The 24,053-nt window shown below is 36.9% G+C and overlaps 1 protein-coding gene across 3 annotated transcripts in view; it reads left to right on the top strand.

Annotated features, from left to right (window-relative positions):
• The window catches only part of LOC105035942 (uncharacterized), a 44,530-nt gene that overhangs the window by 9,177 nt on the left and 11,300 nt on the right, over positions 1–24,053 (top strand). Inside the window, exon 4 of one of the 3 annotated variants that reach the window (XM_073253358.1) lies at positions 9,119–9,258. The exons of the other annotated variants lie outside the window; for them this stretch is intronic. Within the exon in view, the coding sequence (XP_073109459.1) occupies positions 9,119–9,237 (119 nt within the window). The 3' untranslated portion in view covers positions 9,238–9,258. Of the gene's footprint in view, positions 1–9,118; positions 9,259–24,053 lie in introns of those variants that run through there. 3 annotated transcript variants of the gene reach the window in all.

Raw genomic sequence — 24,053 nt, 5'->3', positions numbered from 1 at the left:
AATTCTCATGAGGGGATGCTATTCTCGCACCTCTTCATGCGAGTACTGATCACCACATGCGCAGGCATCATGACCGATTTATGGCATTCGTTTGGCATCCAGATAAGTCTAGAAAAATTCCAACAAAATTATCAAAACTAGAATATCAAATGTAGAATGTTATCACCAAAAATTGTTCTAATCTGAAAGCATTTGATAGGGAGAAGGACTCTCCAAATCATGGAGAGACGCGATGCTTTTGCACGCGCGCGAGACATCCTTCTTTTTCTATTTTTTTTATCCCATAAATTTCAAAAAAAATATATCTCATACTTTAAGATATGCACCAGAGGATAGATGGTGATGTGAGCTATCACACATAATTTAATCCCATAAAAAAATAAAATTTTTCTTCTGCCCATGCCAACACTTGTAGGCAGAACCTGTTTTACACCAAGAGTCTACCATAACTTGGACTCTTCATATTTAGTGTTAATATGGGATGTGGTGCCCCAATTTGGGCTGCTTCCAGGTATCACGATCTGACCCAAATGTCTGTTAGATGTGTGCCCTAAATGCCAGATTGGCTGACACATTTCTGTACAAATCTAAGGGTAAATTTATAATTTTGACTATAAATCAATAAATGGATTATTCCTCTATCACATTGTGTACATTGTGTCTGTGATACATCCTTTGAGTTAGTAGGAATGTCAATTCATATTTTCAAGAGTTGAAAATTTAAGGCATGAATTTACATAACTAACTCATAAACAGCTCCTGACCATAGGATCATCACGAGGATGGTGATCGATCCAGAAGGTTGGTGTACGATCACTTCCTTAGGATAGATGTGTCTTGAGTCTACGGTGTGAGACACCGAAGTGAGAGTATAGATATTTGTTGAGAATGAGAGTACTGAGCGTGACCACCTCGAGCAGTCATAAGGAAGTCTACCTTCTCGTCGATGACTAGCTCGATGCTGCAGTTGTGTATCTAATTCTTTGACCTGAGGTGCATCGATAGTTCATCTTGAGTGTGTTATAGTTTGACTATACCATAACTCGATCTCCTAGCCATTCAGAACCCTGAGGTGTATGTTGGCTGTAGCATATTCATTGTAGGAACCAGATCGCATCAAGATGGGATCTATCACCTCGGTAGATGAGAGGAGTAGTCCTATGATGATCGAAAGATCGAGTCCTTAAGCCCATGGCCATGGCAGAGTGAAATAATGAAAAAAGAGTTTTTCATTAGGGTTTTACATCGGACTCAGATCGATCGATTAATTCATATGACTGATGTTGGGTTTGATGAGTTCCCCTTAATCCTAATTCAGTCGGGACTCATGATAGAGGAACTCAATCACACAGGTAGTTGCATCGAGAGGTTCATCTTCAGTTCTGATGGATTGCCACCACATACTGCTAGGTGTCACTGGTAGATTTTGGAAGCAATTAGAATGATATTGATGATCGATCATTCTAATTGTCTGAATCAGAAGAGTTCTAGTCCATCGAAAGGAGTTTCGATGATGCCGATGATGAGATCATGACATATCTCATTACCATACAGAATTGAACCTAATTGGGTCACACAAATAAGAGTTAGGGTCTATATGTCATGAATTGGGCTAACCCAATTGATTTGGATAAGATCCAATTAGGTTCAAAGAAATCGTGCTAGCACACAATTGAGCCTAACTTTCTCCTCGTGTAATCTTTTCTGTCTCTACTGAGCCAAATGTGATTTGACTCATCCAGAGAACCTTGGAAAGATTTCTTTCAGTCTAAATAAAGCTTGTCCAGCTCAGAAAAGGCTTGTCTTAATTCATGAGATGAATTTAAGACAAGCACCTGTTAATTCCTATCACCTGCCATTTTCATTTTAGGACATCTGTCAAATATTGACATATGGGTCTTAAATTGAAGGCCACTTGGCAAGAGCTTATTGAAGGATTTTTGTGGAGCCAAACCACATAAAATTTGGCACCATAATCAGATTATGGCGCGAGCCCAATTGGATTAAGTGGGTGCCCCAAGTGGATAAGATTGGAGAGTCTTGATAAGATTGGACTCTTTGGCACCAACCTCTCTTTGAACTTATCCAGTGTTGGTGCTAACTTTAAGATAGAGGCTTGGATTCTTATCTGATGTGATTAGATGACATCAAGTAACCAATCAAAATTTTTCCAAAATTTATTAGAATTTTCTTATTGGTTGAATGATGTGGCACTGCGCAGCATACAGGGTCTATATAAACCCTTCTGCGCCTAGGGTTTTAAAAAAGTTATTTTATGCACCAAACCCAATAGCTACCACCCCCTCCCTTCTTCTCCGCATCCTCTCTGCTCTCCTATCTCCCCTCTTTACATCCAAGGAGTTGGACATTCATCTGGTGCAAGGAAAAGGCATGGTGACGCCTAGAACAGGAAGGCTGCAGGACATCTTTGATAAGTTGCTGCTCCAACTTCAGAAGGAGTTCTGAAGCACATCCAAATTTGATAGAGATCTGATTTTTGGAGCATAGATTCACGAGGAGAAGACGTTCCAGATCCTACCAGAATGGATACCAGTAGAGGCCAGATGCTTGCGTGGCTACATCAGAACCTCGGGCTGTGCTGAGATCATCTACAGGATAATCAGATTACCCTTGAGGTATGTCTATACTTCTCATACTTTTAGATTTAATTTTAGATTTTAAATATCAGATAATAAAATTAGATCTAATAGACATTAGATCTGAAATAGCGTAGGATAAAATTTTTAAATTATTTTGCCCTAGATTTGATGAAATTTGGAAGATCCTACAAAGGAAAAAGATGATTTTTCTTTCAATGTCCACCAAATTGGGCTAGCTAATTAGCAAGAGATGGGATCAAATTGGTCTCCAAAAGAGCAAGGATTTTCACACGTGCTAGCATGCTTACCGGAACCCTGATTGAATCTAAAATTCTAATCAACCTTTTTTAAAAAGGTCTTTAGGTTCCACATCTAGCTGACTGTAGGTTCGGGTATAAGTTGATCAAATTTGATTAAATTTCAATCTAATCGATTTAGGTCCAGCTAATCCGAGTTCAATAATTAGAATCCTTTCTAATTGGCGATCGAATTAAATTCTTTAATTCGGTCAAAAATCTACAAGTCAAGATTGACGTCTAGCAACGTATCATGACTATTCAGAAGATGTAGAATTTGGTAGAAATACCAAATATACCCTTCAATGATAAATTACCGTGCAATTGAATCCTTCGATCATCCTTGCACCCTGAATATGTTCATGAGTATGGAATCATGTCAAACTCAAATACATATTCATATCGATTCTCAACTAACCAATGATGAATCTAATGAAGAAGTATTAGAAACTCTTTCTAATCTCCTTCCTGCTTTTGGCCAAAAGATTTTTTTGAGTCATCTAGGATTGAGAATACACAGGATACGATCTCCTCTTACTAGGAGTGATCGATTCCATATTGACCTACTCACAACCTTCATACACACTCCACCATATCCAGAACACCCCGTACATATCTTAATACCATGTCTGGCTATGAACCAAAATATCGATTCATGTACACAAGATTCCATGGTGATTTCAGGTCTAAGGATCACTTGCACAACTCCCACTTAGAGAACCATCTTTGACATAAAAATAAGGCTTCCATTAGATGTTCTCTTTGATCAAGTCAATTCAGTGGACTCATTTCTCAAATGAGCACCCACATCCTTGTATTATGTCTCACACAAGTGGCTAGTGAGATCTGCCACTCTCTTCATTGAGCATACATAGGATGTACCAGTCTGTCGGAAATATTGATCTCCGACTCAATGCTCCTATGATCAAAAATATTTAATATTAGAATTTTAGGATTCTATTATCTAATATTAAATCTAAAATTAAATCTGAAAATATGAGAAATAGAAAAATACCTCTAGGGTAACTAGATTACCCTGTAGATGATCACAGCAATATCCGAGGTTCTAAAATAGTCATGCAATCGCCTGACCTCTACCAGTATCCACTTGAGTAGGATCTGGATCATCTTCTCCTCGCAAATCTTTGCTCCAAAAATTAGATCTGGATCTGATCTGAAAGATCTTCAAAAGATCTTCTGAAGCTGGAGCAGTAGCTTCTCGATAAATCTCTGCAACCTTCTAATTAGGAAGCCACCACGCCTTGGACAAGCACCAGATGGATGCCCAACCTCTTGGACATGAAGAGCAGAGGGAAAGGAGCAGAGGGGGTATGGAGAAGTGGAGAGGATTTAGGTTTTTGCTGGTTATTGCACAGAGAGTCTCTCAACCCTAGGCACAGATAGGGTTTAAATAGACCCTGCTGCGCCATGCAGTGCCACATCATTCGACCAATCAAAAAATTCTAATTAATTCTGAAAAAATTTTGATTGGTGGAGTGATGTCATCTGATCATATTAGATAAGAATCCCACAATCCCTCCTACTGTTGGTGCCAACATTGGATAAGCACAGTGAGATTTGTGCCCCACAGTCCAAGTTAATCAAGGGATCAGAGTCCTCATCTCATGGGACTCTATCCTTATCCACTTGGGGCACACGCCCCATCTGAATATGGCACCTACTTTGAGGCCCAATTTAGCAAGTGAACACTCCACAAAAAATCTCCAATGACCACTTGCCAAGTGGCCTTCAGTCCAAGGTCCATGGGTCAACGTTTAACCAATGTCCTAAAACGAAAATGGCAGGTGACAGAAATTAGCAGGTATTATCTTAAATTCATCTTATAAATTAAGATAAATCCTTTTTGAGCTGGACTGGCTTCAGTCAGACTGTGAGAAACTTTCTTAAGGTTCTCTGGATGAGTCAAATCATATTTGGCTCAGTTGAGATAGAAAAGATTACACGAGGAGAAAGTTAGGCTCAATCGTGTGCTAGAATGATTTTCTTGAACCTAGTTGGATCTAATCCAAATCAATCGAACTGGGCTAGCTCAATTGATGACATCTAGATCCTAACTCTTGTTTGTGTGATCCAGTTAGGTTCATTTCCATATGATAATGAGATATGTCGTGATCTCATCATCGACATCATCAAAACTCCTTTCGATGGACCAGAACTCTTCTGATTTAGACAATTAGAATGATCGATCATCAAGATCATTCTAATTGCTCCCAAAATCTATTAGTGACACCTAGCAGTATGTGGTGGCAACCCATCAGAAATAAAGATGAATCTCTCGATGCAGCTACCTGTGTGATTGAGTTCTTCTATCATGAGTCTCGATTGAATTAGAGTTAAGGTGAACTCGTCAAACCCAACATCAGTCATATGAATCAATCGATTGATCTGAGTCCGATGTGAAATCCCAATGGAAAACTCTTTTTCATTATTTCACTCTGCCATGGCCATTAGCTTAAGGAGTCGATCTTTCGATCATCATAGGACTACTCCTCTCATCTATCGAGGTTGATAGATCCCTTCTTGGTGCGATCTGGTTCCTACAATGAATATGCTACAGCCAACATACACCTCAGGGTTCCGTATGGCTAGGAGACCGAGTTATGGTGTAGTCAAACTATAACACACTCAAGGTAAACTGTCGATATACCTCAGGTCAAAGAACTAGATACACAACTGCAGCATCGAGCTAGTCATCGACAAGAAGGTAGACTTCCTTATGACTGCTCGAGGTGGTCATGCTCAGTATTCTCATTCTCAATAAATACTTGTACTCTCACTTCGGTGTCTCTACACCGTAGACTCAAGACACATCTACCTTAAGGAAGCGATCGTACACCAACCTTCCGGATCGATCACCATCCTCGTGATGATCCTATGGTCAGGAGCTGTTTATGAGTTAGTTATGTAAATTCATGCCTTAAATTTTTAACTCTTAAAAATATGAATTAACATTCCTACTAACTCAAAGGATGTATCACAGACATAATGTATACAATGTGATAGTAGAATAATCTTTTTTATTCATTTATAGTTAAAATTATAAATTTGCCCTTATATTTGTACAGGAATGTGTCAGCCAATCTGGTATTTAGGGTACACATCTAACAATAAAGTGGTTTCTTCTTCCTTGATGAAACTAAACCACTATATCCAATTGAGAACAATCAACATCAGAGAGAGCATGCCACTCTACAATGGTGGAAGACTCCTCGACTTAATATTATTAAGGAGGTTTTTATTTAGGTCTCTTCTATATAGTCAGACACATCTCATATAAATGACTAGTCTGGTTTAGGTCAACACATCTCATGTCTGACAAACTTGATTTAGGTTAGCACATCTTATGTCTGATCAACTTAGTTTAGGTCAGTACATCTTATGTCTCATCTAACCTAGTCGGCATGGGTGAACTTGAATGACCAAGCAACCTTATTCAAAAATTAGTTGACTAAATTGGCCAGATAAGTGAGATCAATGGAAGGATATGCCGATGCTTGCCTTAGACACAAATGAATTGGCCAGGTAAGCATGCTTCCAAATAAAATCCACTGATCAAATGCCAAACTTACCTTAAACACCAATTGATCAATCAAAATCAAATAGGTCAGCCTAGCTAATCAGGCTCGATCCACTGAGTCAAATTCAATCTTGAGTTAATCAATTCACATCAAAATATGAACCGATGCGATCAACTATAACTAAACTCGACTTTGAGCCCCTTTGATCTAATCCAGATCAACAATTGATCAGATTCAATCAACTACTCAAATCGATAAAGGTTCTAACCTGATCTCATCAAAGCACCTAATTGTAGTCAATCACTTGACCTAATTTGTTCAACCCATACCCTCATGCATAACCTAAATTTCATATTCTAAAACCAATTTTTAGATTAGGTTCAAGTGCATGAATTAATGGCTTATGATCTCGAAATAAGTTTAGATTTAAACCTAATGTCATATATCACATATATGTTTGTTTTAGATCTAGAATTAACTATCACATATCGTATATATGAAAATTCAAATCTAAAACTAAGCATATATCACATTTATGCAAATTAGATCTTAAAAAGATGATTAAAATAATATGAAAATACTTTTCATCAACCATTCAATATTTTAATTTTAGATCTAATGTTTAGGGATAACTTGTTTTGAAAATAATTTTCAAAATTGATGAACTTTTCATAATTTTTCTTGATGAGACATCACCAGCAGCACCCCTACATGCTATAAGAGAACCTATCGATTGGATAAGAGAGGGACTTTAATCTCTGCTTCCTCTTATGATCGGACAGCTATGGTGATGTACCCAATCTGAGTACTAAGCTCCTAAAAAAATAAACTAGATCTATATCATGCATCACATACATAAAATTTAGATCTACAATATGTATCATATATTAGATATGTACCCTAGAAGCCAATTATTGGCTGATATATTTTATAATTTCAGGACTTAATCTTGTACTTATAATATTTTTATTATTAATAAAGAGTTTTTTATTTCAATCATATTTATGTGTTCATAATTTATCCTAGAAATTAACAAAGATGATTTTGTATATTCTTAAAATACTAAGAATTTGAGACATACATTATTAGTGGTTAGTTTCTAAATACTTCTTATCAAAAGATCATCATGGAAGATAGTGATCAAACAATTCGAGATCGGTGCATGGTTCACCTTTCTTATGGACAGATGAGTCTCGGGTCTGCAGTGTAGGGATACTAGGATGAAGGTGCGGGTGGTTGTTAGAGAACAACTTGTACTGAGTATGACCATCATGAGAAATCACTTGGATGTCTACTCACTAGTCAGTGGTTATCTCGATGCTGTAGCAATGTAAGTGGTCCTTTGACTACACATTTTCTTGGTCCCTAGTCGTTCGGACCTTTGCTGTGTTTATTGGCTATAGTAGATTCAGATTCATTGTTTGAAGTAGGATGCACTTAGATGAAATCTATTAATCTTGATAGAAAAAGAGAAGTCCTATACAATTTAGGAGACTGAGTTCAGAAAGTCTTTGACCAAAGCAAGTGTGAATACTGAAAAAGAGTTTCCACGAGATTCATAAATGAACTCGAGTTGAGCCAATCTTGTATATAACTGACGATGGAGTCTGACGAGTTTTCTATGATCTCTATCAAGTCGGGACTCATAATAGAAGGATTGAATCATATGATAACTGTACCTAAGGGTTCACACTTCATTCTACTGGATTGCCACTACATACTGTTAGGTGTCACTGGTAGATTGTGAGACTCATCGAGTATCATCTTGATGATCGATAACCCTTGAAAGATAGAGTTAGAATTATTTCAATCCATTGAAAGGAGTTTCGATGATATTATGATGGAGATCATAATACATCTCACTACCAGATAGAATAGAACCTATAGAGTCTTACATTAAGAGATTTAATTTTAAATTTATCAATTGAACTTGTGAAGTTCTAATTAGGTTAAGATTTATTGAACTTCTATTGAGTTTAAGAGAATCTTACTAGCATATGGTTAAATCCAATTCTTCTCTGGACTTCGATTGGATCAAGTCCATAGCCTTAAACCTAACCTAAATTTATTTAGATTTAGCTAGACATCTAATTATGAGCCCAAGAGGATTGGATTAAGTCAATGAGTTGGCTAAATTATCTCCTCACTATCCCCTCATAGTGTGTGTAGAATTATTGGAAAGAAGGGATGGTGCAATCCTCCCTTTTTGACAGGACCAAGGGGTGCCAACCTCCTGGATGGCATGAGGATTAGAGAGAGGGGCCCGCCCCCTCTTTTGGCTAGGTGTGGAAGGAGAGAGAGAGGGGCCACACCCCCTCTCTTGAGCATGAAAATCCTAAAAGGGGCATCAAGGGTCGGCGCTCCAACTACCTGCCATCTTTTAAAAGGGGCACCCATTCGGTCTGCCTTATCTGACTGGGGTATCCCATTTGCTTGCCAAAAGAGGAGATGGCTTTTCCAATTAGGTCTAATTTTTTTGAGAATAAAATCAGATTAAAAGGTAAGAGATCTTATGAGATAAAATCTAACCTTTTTAGCCTGATGGGATAATGATTTGGAATCAAGAAAGGTCTATTTAAGATGGTCTCCTAGGGTTTCATAATTATTAAATTTTGAGAATTCAAAACTCCTCTCTCTTCTCCACATCTCATCCTCTCTCCCTCTTCTCTTTCCCATGTCCAAGGGTTGGGCATCCATCCATCTACATGCCAAGAGTTGAGGAGGCTTTCTTCTACAGTGAGGAATGAAGAGAAAAAGGTTGCAGTACAAGAGTTGAGTTCGCAGTCAAGATCAAAGAGTTGATCAAAGTTCTAAAACGCTAATATCCTACTTAGAGAAGAAGGATCTACTATGAGAAGAAGGATTCAAGGTTGATCCTGATGGATATCTGTAGAGACCGGACACATGTGTGGCTCGAGAACCTTCGGATCTAAGATCATCAGTAGCGATGTATTTCAATCTGCGTAAAGGTATTGAAATTTGATCTCATCTTTATTTTTATTTTCAGATTATATGCATGTCTTTATTCCTGAACTCGGATAGGATTAGATATGATCTAATGCATGTGGGGTTTGAAGAATTTTACCCAGTTCTTTTCTGCTGCTATTCAAAAGATTTTTGAAATTTATGCATGCTACCTACCCAATTTCTAGCAGTGGTATCAGAGCCACTGATTTTTAAAACACATAATCTGATTATTAGTCTTAGATCTAAAAGTTTTGTCGATTTAAAATTGATCTTGTGCTGGTATAAGGCTGTCTTGGTATAGGATTTATCCCCTATATCAAAAAGATTGTTCTAACACAAGACTGATCGATTTTTAAAACTATTTTCAAAATGATTAAATCAATCTTTGAGATCTAAAAATTGATGTATATGATATATCTTATTTTATATTTAGATATAAAATTAGAATGATTAAATGTTCGCATCGGATTGGTATAAGGTTATTCTGGTATAGGGTTTACCCCCTATATCGAAAAGGTTGTCCTAATTTAATGCGAACTGATTTTTGAAAAGATATTTTTAAAATATTTTAATCATTATTTTAGATCTAATTTTATATATACTTGATATATGTAATTTTTATTTTAGATCTAAAATTTAATATATATGTGATATATATTTATAGTTTAGATCTAAAACTGCATATATGTGATATGTGATATTAGATTTAGATCTGAAACTGTTTCAAGATCATAAGCCACTAATGCATGCAATAAAACATAATGAAACATAATCTAAAAATATTTTTTTAGAATCTAAAAATTATATTTTTGCATGTGAATATGGATCGAACAAATTAGGTCTAGTGATTAAACTACAATTAGGATCAATTGATTAGATCAGGTTAGAACCCATTATCGATTTTGAGCAGTTGATTGAACTTAATCAATGGATGATTAGGATTAGATCAAAGGGGCTCAAAGTTGAGTTTAGTTGTAGTTGGTCATATCAATTCACATTTTGATGTGAGTTGATTAACTCAAGACCTAATTTGGCTCAATGGTTAGGACCCGTTTCAATAGGTTAACCTGATCGATTCTAATCGATCAATTTGGTATCAAAAGCAAGTATTTAAATGGTGGTCATTTAATTGATTCTATTATTTGACCTGATCAATTCATTGGTGTCTAAGAAAAGTAATGGCGGACCCCCACTCATCTTAACTTACCTGGTCATTTTGGGAGATTCAGTTTCGCACTAGATTGTTTGTTGACTTGAGTTCACCCGTGCGGACTAGGCTAGTCAGACATGTGGATGTACTGACCTAAATTTGATCAATCGGATGTCATATCTGCTAATTTAGAATAGATCTAGACCTAAATTTCCTCATTAAATATTAAGTCTAGAGGTATTCCATCGTTGTAGAGATACGGGTGCTTTTCTAGCATTGATCATTCTCTGTTGATTATAGTGGTTTAATTGTATTGAGAAAGTACAATCACTCTATTGATATTTGATGCCCCGAGGTAGAGATGGGGTTAGACCCAATAATTATTAGGTGAGGATCCTAATGATGGCTTTGCATCCGCTGGTGAATGATGAGTCTGACTTAATTAAGAAATATACCAATAACTGTTAGGTGAGGCCATGGACTTAGAATCAAGCCCACTGTATCTTGCTTAGTAAAGTAATGGATAAGGTGTTGTCCACTCATTGGTCTGTGCTCACCAATAACTATTAGGTGAGGTGTGTATAGATTAATGGGACTGCAGTATCCATTTGAAACCAATTATGTATAGATTTTCATTTCTCCATCCGAGAAGTGTGGAAGATTTGAGAAAATAGTGGGAGCCTTATTTATTTTTTAAAAATTTCTAGAATGAACATTTTATAAGTACAAACATCTAATTAGAAACTATTTTTTTTGTAGATAATCATGTCGAGTACCGACCCATTAGCTCATATCCTCGATACTAATAGGTTGACTAGTACAAACTATAAAGACTGGCTTCGAAATTTGAGAATCCTTCTCAATTCTAAGAAACTTACCCATGTCCTTGACCAAGATGCGCCTGTATTACTAGCTCGTCTATCCGCTGATTAATGAGCCATATTTGAGAAGTGGATGGATGAGGATAACAAGGCAAAATGTTATATTTTAGCATCCATGCCCAATGATCTTCAGTGATAGCATGAAGATATAAGGATTGCCAAAGAGATACTGACAAATCTGCAAGAGTTGTACGGTAAGCAGAGTCGCACAGCTTACTTTAAGGTCTCTCGAAGATTATTCAGAGTGAAAATACATGATGGGCAGTCCATTAATGATCATTATTTGACAATGATCAAGGACATCGAGGAGCTTCAGAAGCTCGGGATGAATATGGATAAAGAATTACTGATGGATTTGATCCTTCAGTCTCTTCCTGATTTGTATGGGCAGTTCATCATGAACTACTATGTGAATAAAATTGATAGCACTTTATCCGAATTACTGAACATGTTGGTAACAGCTAAGAGCATCTTGAAAAGTTCAAGAGGTACATTCTGACTGTGGAGTGAACTTCCTCTAAGAGAAAGTCTTCTTTTAAGAAGAAGAAGAAGCCTGTAAAGAAGTATAAGAATGAGGCCAAGCTCAAGAAATAAATTCTGAAGAAGGTCGATGATAAAAAAAAGTGTTTTCATTACAATATCGAAAGCCACTGGAGAAGAAACTGTCTGGCCTACCTGGCGACTATCAAGTACAGAAAGAAGGATTTTCTCGTTATTGAAACTAATCTAACGATTTTCTCTTCTTCAAGTTGGATTCTAGGTTCTGGTTCAAGTGCTCATTTATGCACTTCTATGCAGGGTCTTGAAGAAGTAAGAGGGCTATGGGCAGGCAAGATCACTCTTTGAGTCGGCAATAGAGCAAGGATTGTTGTTGTGGCCGTCAGGACCTATCCTCTACAATTACCATTAGAAATTAGTTTAATTTTGAAAGACTGTTATTATGTACCTATAGCCAATAGAAATTTAATTTTCATATCTGTGCTGGCACAGGATAACTATAATTTTCATTTCAATTAAGATATGTGTTCCATTTATTTTAAAAATAAAATTATTGCATGTGCTTTTTTGATTGATAGTCTTTATCCTTTGCATATAGATGCGAGTGTCAATATTAACAAGCAAACTATAAATGCCTTAGGATCTAAGAGACTTGAGATAGGATTAGCTAAAAGTATCTACGGTACCTTAAGTTAGGCCATATAGGAGAGGACAGACTCAATAAATTGGAGAAAGATGGTTTTCTTGGACTATTGACTTTCGTGTCTTATTCAGTTTGTGTATCCTGTCTTCAAGAAAAAATGATCAAGCTACCCTTTGTGGGATAAAGGAAAAATACCACTGAGATATTAGCCCTGGTATACACTGACGTGTGTGGTCCATAAGATGTACAAGCCAGAGGTGGCTTTATCTACTTCATAACCTTTATCGATGATTATTCATGGTATGAGTTTGTGTATTTGATGCATCATAAGTTTAAAGCTTTTGAAAGTTCATAGAGTTCAGACGTGAAGTAGAAAAATAGACTGAACAATCCATAAAGGTTCTTTGATTAGATTGAGGAAGAGAATACTTTAGTGGAGATTTTCGAGACTATCTCAGGAATAATGGCATTATCTCATAGTGGACACCTTTAGAGATACCTCAACTCAATAGGGTGTCTGAAAGGAGGAATAGGACCCTATTAGATATGGTCTAGTCCATGATGAGCTTCACAAATCTTTCTTTCTCTGGAGACATACATTACTTTCTGTGATTCATCTTTGAATCGGATTCCCTCTAAATCCATTCCTATCACTTCATGCGAGTTATGGCATGGTAAGAAGCCAACTCTTGGGTACCTCAAGATTTGAAGATGGCCGGCCCATGTCTAACGACAGCAGGCAGACAAGTTAGAGGCTAGGTCCTTTAGGACTCGCTTTATAGGGTATCCTAAGAAAATCATGAAATACTACTATCTTTCTGAGGATCACAATGTGATTATGAGCCATCATGCCATCTTCTTAAAAAAAAAGTTTATTTAAGATGGAGGCAGTAGGAAGAAGATTGAGCTCAAAAAGAAAGTCTTTGAAGAGCATCGAGTCTAAGAACCTGAACCCAGTAATGAGCTAGTAGATGTCGTACCTCCTCCACCTCGTAGATCAAGTAGGATCTCTCATCCTCTTGAAAGGTACTTAGATATTCTTACAGACGATCTAGAGAAAGCATTCTTTGTGGGAGCTAGGGACATTAGGAATGATCCCAAAATCTATGATGAGGTAATGTTGATATTGACTCTGAGAAATGGATGAAAGTGATAAACTCAGAAATTGACTTCATGCATTCTGATCAGGTTTGGTCCTTAGTAGATCCACCTGAAGGTATTGTATTTATTAGGTGTAAATAGATTTATAAAAGAAAAATTAGATCGGATAGTAAGGTAAAGACCTAAAAGGCAAAGCTAGTTACACAAGACTAGTTATGAAGTCATTGATTATCATAAAACTTTTTCATTCGTGGCCATGCTAAAATCCATCCGTATTCTGCTTGCAATTGCAGCTTTTTATAATTATGAAATATGACAGATGGATATGAAAACTACCTTCCTAAATGGATATCTTTAGGAAGATATCTATATGGAGCAGCCTTTGGATTTCACATCCAGTGATAGTGATCACAAAGTTTGCAAGCTACAAAGGTCCATATATGGACTCAAGCAAGCATCTCAAAGTTGGAACACTCGTTTTAATGATGTAATCAAAATATTTGATTTCATCAAAATAAGGAGCCGTATGTGTACAAAATAGTCAGTGGGAGCGCTGTTATATTCCTCATTTTGTACGTGGATGACATCCTTCTGATTGGGAATGATATTCCCATACTGACATCGATCAAAGAATGGTTGTCAAAAGAATTTGCCATGAAAGACCTAGGAGAGGCTTCCTACATTCTTGTTATAAAGGTCTATAGGGATAGATCTAAGAGAATGATAGGACTCTCACAGTGAATGTATATAGAGGAAGTGCTGAAGAGGTTCAGTATGAAAAACTCCAAAAAGGGTCTTTTATCCCTTAGACATGGCATTCATCTCTTCAAGAAGATGTATCTTGACACACTTGAGGAGATCTAGTGCATGAGCAAGATCCCTTATGCTTCAGCAATAGAGAGCCTTATGTATGTCATGTTGTGTACACGATCTGATATAGCCCTTGCCGTGATTGTCATGAGCAGATATCAGGCAAATCTAGATGAAGAACATTGGATTACTGTGAAAAATATTCTTAAGTACTTGAGAAGGACTAAGGATTTGTTATTGATCTTTGGTGGAGGATTGGAGCTGAAAGTTGAGGGATATACCGATTCTGACTTCATGACTGATGTCAATGATAGAAAAATTACATCAGGATGTATCTTCTTATGTAATGATGGTGCAGTTAGCTGGAAGAGTTTCAAGCAATCGATCATTATAGATTCGATCATGGAAGCCAAATACATCGCCGCCTCTGAAGCTGCTAAGAAAGCCTTTTGGGAGCTGGATATGATGCCATCAAATGTCATTACATTGCACTGCGACAACAACGGTGCCATCGCCCTTGCTAAGGAGCCCAGGTCTCACCAGAAGTCCAAGCATATAGAGCTGCAGTTTCATATTATACATGAATACCTCAAGAAAATCATCGAGGTGCAGAGAGTCGACTCCACACATAACGTGATAGACCCACTAATCAAGCCTCTCAGCTAGCAGAAGATCAAAGCTCACCTTGAGAAGATAGGTCTTAGGTATATGGCCAATTGGCTTTAGATCAAGTGAGAGTTTGTTAGATATGTACCCTAAAAGCTAATTATTGGCTAATATATTTTATAATTTTAGGACTTAATCTTGTATTTGTAATATTCTTACTATTAATAATAAGTTTTTTATTTCAGTCATATTTATGTGTCCATGATTTGTCTTAGAAATTAACAAAGATGATTTTGTATACTCTTAAAGTGTTGAGAATTTGAGACATACATTATTAGTAGTTAGTTTCTAAATGCTTCTGATCAAAGGATCGTCATGGAGGATAGTGATCAATCCATTCGAGATCGGTGCATGGTTCACCTTCCTTGTAGGCAGATGAGTCTCAGATCTATAGTGCAGGAACACTGGGATGAAGGTATGGGTGGTTGTTAGAGAATAACTTATACTGAGCATGATCATCATGAAAAATCACTTGGATGTCTACTCACTTGTCAGTGGTCATCTCGACACTGTAGTGGTGTGAGTAGTCTTTTGACCTACGGTGTCATCGGCTATTCGTAGTGAGACTACTGAGTTTGACTACATGCTCCCTTAATCTCTAACCATTCGGGCCCTTGCTGTGTGTGTTGGCTATAGTAGGTTCAGGTTTGCTGTTTGAAGTAAGATGTACCTAGATAAAATCTATTGACTTTGGTAGAAAAGAAAAAATCTTATACAATTTGTGAGACTGAGTTTAGAAAGTCTTTGGTCAAAGCAAGTGTGAATACTAAAAAAGAGTTTTTATGGGATTCACAAATGAACTCGAGTCGAGTCAATCTCGCATATGACTGACGATGAGATTTGATAAATTTTTCAAGATCTCCATCAAGTCGAAACTCACAATAGAAGGACTAAATCATATGATAATTACACCTAGAGTTTCACACTTTCATTCTACTAGGTTGTCACTACATGCTGCTAGGTGTCATTGATGGATTGTGAGACTCATGGGCATCATCTTGATGATCGATGACTCTCGAAGGATAGAGTTGGAATTATTTCAACCCATCGAAAGGAGTTTCGATGATATTGTGATGGAGATCACAATACATCTCACTACCAGATAGAATGAAACCTGTGGGGTCACACATTAAGGGATTTAATCTTGAATTTACCAACTAGACTTGTGAAGTTCTAATTGGGTTAGGATTTATTAAAATCCTATTGGGTTTAAGAGAACCTTGCTAGCACATGGTTAAATTCAATTCTTCTCTAGACTTCGATTGGATCAAGTTCATAGCCTTAAACCTAACCTAAATCTATTTGGGTTTAGCTGGGCACCTAATTGTGAGTAGAGGATTGGATTAAATCAATGAGTTGGCTAAATTATCTCCTTATTATCTCCTCATTATCCTCTCATAGTGTGTGTGGAATTATTGGAAAGAAGGGATGGCACAATCCTCTCTTTTTGGCAGGACAAAGGGGCACGAACCTCTTTAATGGCATGAGGATCAGAGAGAGGAGCCCGCCCCCTCTTTTGGCTAGGCATGGAAGGAGAGAGAGAGAGGGGCCATGCCCCTTCTCTTATGCAAGAAAACTCTAGAAGGGGTGCCAAGGGTTGGCACCCCAACTACCTACCCTCTTTTTTGAGGGGCACCCACTCAATCTGCCTTATCTGACTGGGGTGCCTCATTTGCTTGCCAAAAGAGGAGATGGTATTTTCAATTGGGTCTGATTTTTTTTTAAAAAAAAATCAGATTAAAAGGTAAGAGTCCTTATAAGATAAGATCCAACCTTTTTAGCCTAATTGGATAATGATTTGGAATCAAGAAAGGCTTTTTTAAGGAGGTCTCCTAGGGTTTCATAATTATTAAATTTTAAGAATTCAAAACTCCTCTCTTCTCCATGTCTCATCCTCTCTCCCTCTTCTCTTTCCCATGTCCAAGGGTTGGGTGTCCATCCTTCTACATGCTAAGAGTTGAGGAGGCTTTCTGTTACAGCGAGGGACGAAGAGAAAAAGACTGTAGTTCAAGAGTTAAGTTCGCAGTCAAGATCAAAGAGTTGATCAAGGTTCTAAAGGCTAAGATCCTACTTGGAGAAGAAGGATCTATCCCGAGAAGAAGAATTCAAGGTTGATCTCGGTGGATACCTGTAGAGGTCGGACACATGTGCGGCTCGAGGACCTTCAGATCTAAGATCATCGGTAGCGGTGTATTTCAACCCATACAAAAGTATTGAGATTTGATCTCATCTTTATTTTTATTTTCAGATTATATGCATGTCTTTAGTCCTGGGCTCGGATAGGATTAGATATGATCTAATGCATGTGGAGGTTAAAGGATTTAATCTAGTTCTTTTCCACTGCTATCCAAAACATTTTTGAAATCTATGCATGCTGTCTATCCAATTTTCTAACATCATATACATAAAAATTCAGATCTACCACATGTATCATATACATGAAAAATTAAATCTTCCACATGTATCACATACATAAAAAATTAGATTTACCATATGTATCACGTACACGATCATTTAGATCTACCACATATATCACATACACGATCATTTATTTCAGATCTAAACTTATTCCATGCATGTTAAAAATTGACGTGGCTCTAATACCACTTGAAGGATTTTTAGGTGATTTATATGCAAATTTTCATCACATGAAAGGAAGCAGTGGAAAATAAATATTAAAATAATTTTAATATTAAAACTATGTCTTGATCTAATCAAGAAATCACCTAAGGAATGATTAACATGCTATGAAATAAAATTTTTGATCTGAAAATAAAACAAGGAACAGAAATTGGTTACCTTAACTGCTATCCTTCTCCTTCTTCGGATCAGATCTTGCGGATGTTCAGAGTTTCTGATATAGCCGCATAATTGTCCGACCTCTGCTGGTATTTACATGGAGATGATCTGATTGGAGCATTGAGGCTACCGGAGTGCTAGCATCTTACAGGTCTCATACCTTTACTTCGATGTGGATCTCCTTCTAGATCTCGAAGAATAGGACTGCAGCACGATCTCATCGCACTAATCTGATGGGATATGAATGGGACCATCAAGAAGAGAAGAAAACCCCTCTTTCTTCTCTTCCTCTCTCTCTGATTTCTCTCTCTCATATCCTATCTAGAGAAAGAAAGGGCATTTGGATGTGGAATAAAGGAGGGAGAGGTGGCGTTAACATAGGAAGAAGACTCTAGAAAATCTGATTTTCTATCACCTCGCAAATCCTAAAAGGCTGCCCCATTTATAAATCCTTGATTTGAATTCAAAATTCAAACCAATCGGGATAAAATGACTGGTCATCATCTTATGATGACACCTTCCCTCAAATCAAAATTTCTTTCCAAGAAAGACCAATCTCTAAAGGAATGTGATCTCTCCCAAATAGGAAGGTAAAGTGGGTGCCAATACTTGGTAGCCACTTGTCCTCATCCAAGCAAGAGAGAGAGGGGGCATGTGCCCTCTATCCCTTCTCCTCATGATAAAACTAGAGAGGGGTGTGTGCCCCTCTTGTTCCTCCACATGGATTCTAGTGGTGAGCGCACTTGGAACATGCCAAGGCATGTGCCCCTCTTGAGCTCATCCAGAGATGGCATGCGCCCCTTCCATAAAATCTACTCCAAGTCATGGGAGAAAAATAGGAAGGCTTGCACCTCCAATTGGGTTTGATCCAATCCTTTTGGGTGCCCAAATAAGGAGAAAAAAGCCCAGATAAAAGTGGGCTAAGGCATCTGGCTCAATTGGGTTCAACCCGAATCCAATTCGAGTCCAATTCGAATCTAATTCGAAAAAGCTGTCAACCCTGATCTAATCAGGGTTGTAGTTCAAGTCTTATTTGGATAATTCAACCTAATTAGCCATAAATTAAATCAAGCCTAACTAAATCAAATTTGATTTAAATTAATTAGGACTTGATCCATAATTTAATCAGACCCAATTATATTACAACACTTGCAATTAAGTCTCTTATGCTAACAATTAGCAGTTTCTAAATTTGTAACTCTTACAAATTAATCGAAACCATCAATTTAATTGATAATTTGATCATGATCCAAGTTATTGATCAAGACGAGCTCTTTTTATGTGTGGCCCCTCAGATTCTATTCTATCTAGTAGTGACACATACTATGATCTCAGAGTATCATCAAAACTTCTTTCGATGGGTTGGAATGATTTCAATTCACTCCAATAAGGATCGTTGATCCAAAAATAATCCTAGTGAGTTCTCACAATCCACTAGTGACGTCTAGCAGCATATAGTGGCAATCCAATAGAATAGAAAAATGAATCTCTAGGTATAGTTATCATGTGATTAAATTCTTCTATCGAGAGTTCCAACAGGATGCAGGTCATGGAACCTTATCAAATCTAAGCATCCATCATATACTAGACTTAATTAGCTTGAGTTCAATCATGAATCCCATAGAAATTTTTTTTCATAATCATGCTGCTATGGCCACCGATATATGGACTCAGTCTTTTAGGTCGCATAGGACTACTCTTCAACTACTAAAGTTGATAGATCTCCTATAAGTGTACTCTTACTCCTACAGTGAATCTATTACAGTCAACATCCACTACAAGGACCCATATAGCTAGAGATCATTTGTATGTATAGTCAAACTACAGCAATCCTACTGTGAGTAGTCGAGGCACCACAGATCAAAGAACCACTTACAACAGCAATCCTACTGTGAGTAGTCGAGGCACCACAGATTAAAGAACCACTTACACAATTATAGTATCGATAAGTCACTGATGAATGAGTAGGCATCCATGAGACTTCTCGTTCTTGATCATGCTTAGTACCGTTGTTCTCTAACAATTACCTGCACTTTCACTCCAGTGTTCCTATACTATAGACTCAAGATTCATCTACTCAATGAAAAGCGATCTATATACCAGTCTAGTCAGATCAATCATCATCTTCATGATGATCATCGACTGAGAGTAGTTTATGAATTAATCTATAATGACACATGTCTTAAATTCTCAACTCTTGAGAATATGTGTCATTGGCCATTAACTCTTTGGATGACTCTAAAACACATTACTCTAGAATGAAAATAATTGTCCATAATTTTTAATTTAAATAAATCAAGTACAAACTTATATCCTAAAAATTACAATGTGTTAGCCAATAATTGGCTTTCCAGGTCATAGATCTAATAACATTATCCTATTATGTTAATCAGGGACAACAATGCCCTTATTTTAGTAAACTCACTTGCCTCTAACAACAGAAAATAAAAATAAAAGTAAAAATGAACAACTGCTATGCTTTTGTGTCTAATTTACCTTATGCAATTCCTTTATACCTTCCAATTTCCTTGTTTTGGTGCATTTTTCTTTTAGCAAACATATCCCTCCATATTTCATCTCTAAACATAACTATAAAACAACAAAATATGTTGACTATAGGAGGGAGTTTGCATGTGTGCTTGTGTAGATATATGAGTATATGTATCTACATGAGCCTGCATGCATATATGTATTACCAAGAATCATGATTTATGTGGAATAGTAGCTGTTCACCAATTGATTTTCCCTTGAATATCCACATGCTTTGCACATGCCCTGGATTAATCTATCAAATCCCAGTAATCTCCAAGTCCAGAATATTCTTATAACTAGTTCCTCCAAATGTAATCCAAAACCTTGATAAGGACATGCAAAGAAACGATACAGATTTTCTATGCATGCTTATTTAATTTTTTTCAAGAAATTTCCCAAGCAAATTCACTTTATCTTGGTCACTCATGGCAGCTTACAAATACTCCAAAGTATAAAACTATACGTGTTATTTTGACATTATTTTCAACATAATTATTCTTATGTTCAGTCACTTGCGAGTTGTGACACCATACGTTTCCCTACCTAAACTCCTGATTAAATCCCAGTACCCAAAACTTGTGGTCACTTATCACCTTCACTTAAAGTGTCACGATGAACCAGTCTTCTAATTCTCCTCATATAATGATTAAAAGATTAGTGCCCTACAAGTCAATTACATATTTGATGCGATGAGACTTTTTTATAATATCTTCTAGCTCCTGTGTTTGATATTATTTATTTATGAATAAAATAGATATTTTGTTTCATCATTTGCCACATCTTATTTGTTTAAAGATTATGATAAACTCTAATAGATTAGAATATTTGTTTTAGAGCTATGATGAGATTATACTAGTGAGATCTAAAATCCTAAAATCTTAATCTAAAAATATTTTCAATCATTGGATCATTGAGTCGGGGATCATGATTTCGGTAAGACTGGCATATCTTATATATACTCAATGGAGAGAGTGATTGATCTCACAATCACTTGTGTGGGGATACTAATATGAGGATGTGGGTATTCATTAGAAAATGAGTTCACTGAATTAATCCACAAGAAGATCATCTTATGAAATCTTACTTACATGTCAAAAGATGATTCTCTAGTGGGAGTAGTGCAAATGATTTTTACACCTGAGACTACAATGGTATCTTATGCATATGGATTTATATTTTGGTTCATATCCTAGCATGACTTTTTAAGATATATGTGGGATGTTCTAGATATGGTGAAATGTATATGAAGATTTAGAGTATGTCAATAAGAAATCAATCACTCCTAGTAAGAGGAGATAACATCTTATGTGATCTCATTTAGTGATGGCTTAGGAAGGTTTTGATCAAAGTAGGATAAAAATTAGAAAGTATTTTTAATATTTTATTAATCAAATTTTTATGAGAAGATTGAGAAACATATGAATATATATTTAGGTTTGACATATTTCCATGATCATTGCATATTCGGGATAAGGTATGATCGAAGGATTGAATTGCACAGTAATTTACTACTGAAGGATATATTTGGTATTTTCATCAAATTTCTCATCTTCTGAGTAATCATAATACGTTGCTAGATGTCAATTTTGACTTGTTGGTGTTTATGAATTAAAAAGTTTAATTCATGAATCAATTAGAAAGAGTTCTAATTGATCAACTAGGGTTAACATAATTGGACCTAAATTGATTGGAAGGATTCTAATTAAATTAGGTCAACATGCACCTAGACTTATAGCTAGCTAGATGTAGAACCCAATGGGTTACACATGTAATAAATTTGATCAAGAATCTATTTGGAATAGGTCATGGATCATTGGATCAAAATTGGATTGCTAATTGGCATGCAAGCACATGTGACTAACCCTAACTTCTAAATCAAATTAGATTTGGTTTAAAATTTTGCTTATATGGTTAACCTAATTAAGTAGGACTTGGATTAGGTCATGCCATGGAGGCGTAGCCAAATGTTGGTGCCTCCAAGCCTCATCCATTCCCAAATGGTTGAGTCCTAAAGGGTTGGGACTCTATCTAGTATTAGGCGACATATTTTGGAGTGCCAATTTATTTTTGGCATGGAGAAGGAATAGAGTCCTTTTGACATGGGTTTAAGACCCATGTGGAGCCTCCTCATGTTTATCCACACGCACATAAGCTAGTGTCCCAAGCACCTGGATCTTATCCAAAGTTGGTGCAATAGGTTTTTGGGTGCATGTTTTTATTTTGGCATGGAGAAGGATTAGAGTCCTTCTACTTTGGGTCTTTGACCCATCTGGTGCCTCCTGCTCTTTCTCTCTCTCCCTTCCACACCTAAGGATGAGTTTTGACCAAGTCCATGCCCTTTGGGGGGCGTGGAGCAGAAATGATATGAAGAGGTGTGACGGTTAGCGCTAACGGTCCTTTTGCCTTGGGTAAAATGGCTTTGCCCCTTCTTCTCTTCTCACGCCCATTAGATGGGCTTTTGACTTGGTCAAATGCCATATGGTAGGGATTGGAATGCTTATCAGTAAGATAAAGATGTATAAACGTCTGCTTGCTGCAAGCTATCTCACGAAACAACATATAATTGTTTCTTCGAAAGAAACAGTCGCGCCCCTTGACCCTTGGAGATGTCTTTTTACTTGAAGGAACTTATCTAAATACTATGGATTTAGATTTTGGGGTGCGAGGACTTGGGATGCGTTGATTGGAATGGTGCTTTCTCTCTAACTATAAATAGGATTCATCCGAGAGTCCAAATCATTCAATCCAAACCAATTCTCTTCCTTCTCTTATTAAGATAAGTCTTCTCTAGTTAAAACAAGTCTTTTCTAGTTAAGACAAGTCAAGAGTTTTTAAAACAAGTATAGGGAAGAGAATAGGAAGAGGATTGAGAGAGGTAAGGGAGAATTAAGCAAGGAGGAATAGTTATCAAGGAGGTCTTTGAGGGGGATTTGATCCTAGAGAGGCTAAAGGAATTCTTGAAAGAAGAATTCAGCAACAAAGGTTCTTTGGAGTGTCCTTGATCAAGTCCTATGTGGATCACTATTGGAGGGCAAACACTTGGGTGCCTCATGGAAATCAATCGACTAACACATATGTGCTTCTGAATAAATTGTTTAAATTCTGCTTTGATTGAGATTGTCAAGGGATTTATGGGTTCTAGTGTTTGGTTGTCATGGTGTTCATTAAGGAAAAGATTTTGAACATCACCCTTCTGCTGTGATACTGCAACCCTACAATAATTTCATCTTGGTTATCCCAATTCCATTTCTATTGGGAACTTGAACCTCAACATAAGGATCAAAGAACCAATAGAAGAAATGACAGTCTAGACAATTCATTTTCCAGCCACGCATGGTCTAGTATTAAAAAAGAAGCTCCATTGTGCAGAACCCACCTGTCCAATCAAAAATTATTTTTCAATACCATACACCAAAGTTGATTCCACCTAGTTCACATTTGCCTTTAGTGATTTTTCCCTAAACTATTTCTTTAAAATAATCATAGTATCTGACCTTTTAGTTAGTGTTGGTGCAAAAATCCGCTTACGCCGGAGAAGCTGGAGTCGCGGTCGCCGTCGGGACCTGCAAAA

This window comes from Elaeis guineensis, chromosome 1, assembly GCF_000442705.2.
Source record: "Elaeis guineensis isolate ETL-2024a chromosome 1, EG11, whole genome shotgun sequence".
Lineage (NCBI taxonomy): Eukaryota > Viridiplantae > Streptophyta > Magnoliopsida > Arecales > Arecaceae > Elaeis > Elaeis guineensis.
This window is presented reverse-complemented; position numbering and strand designations above follow the sequence as displayed.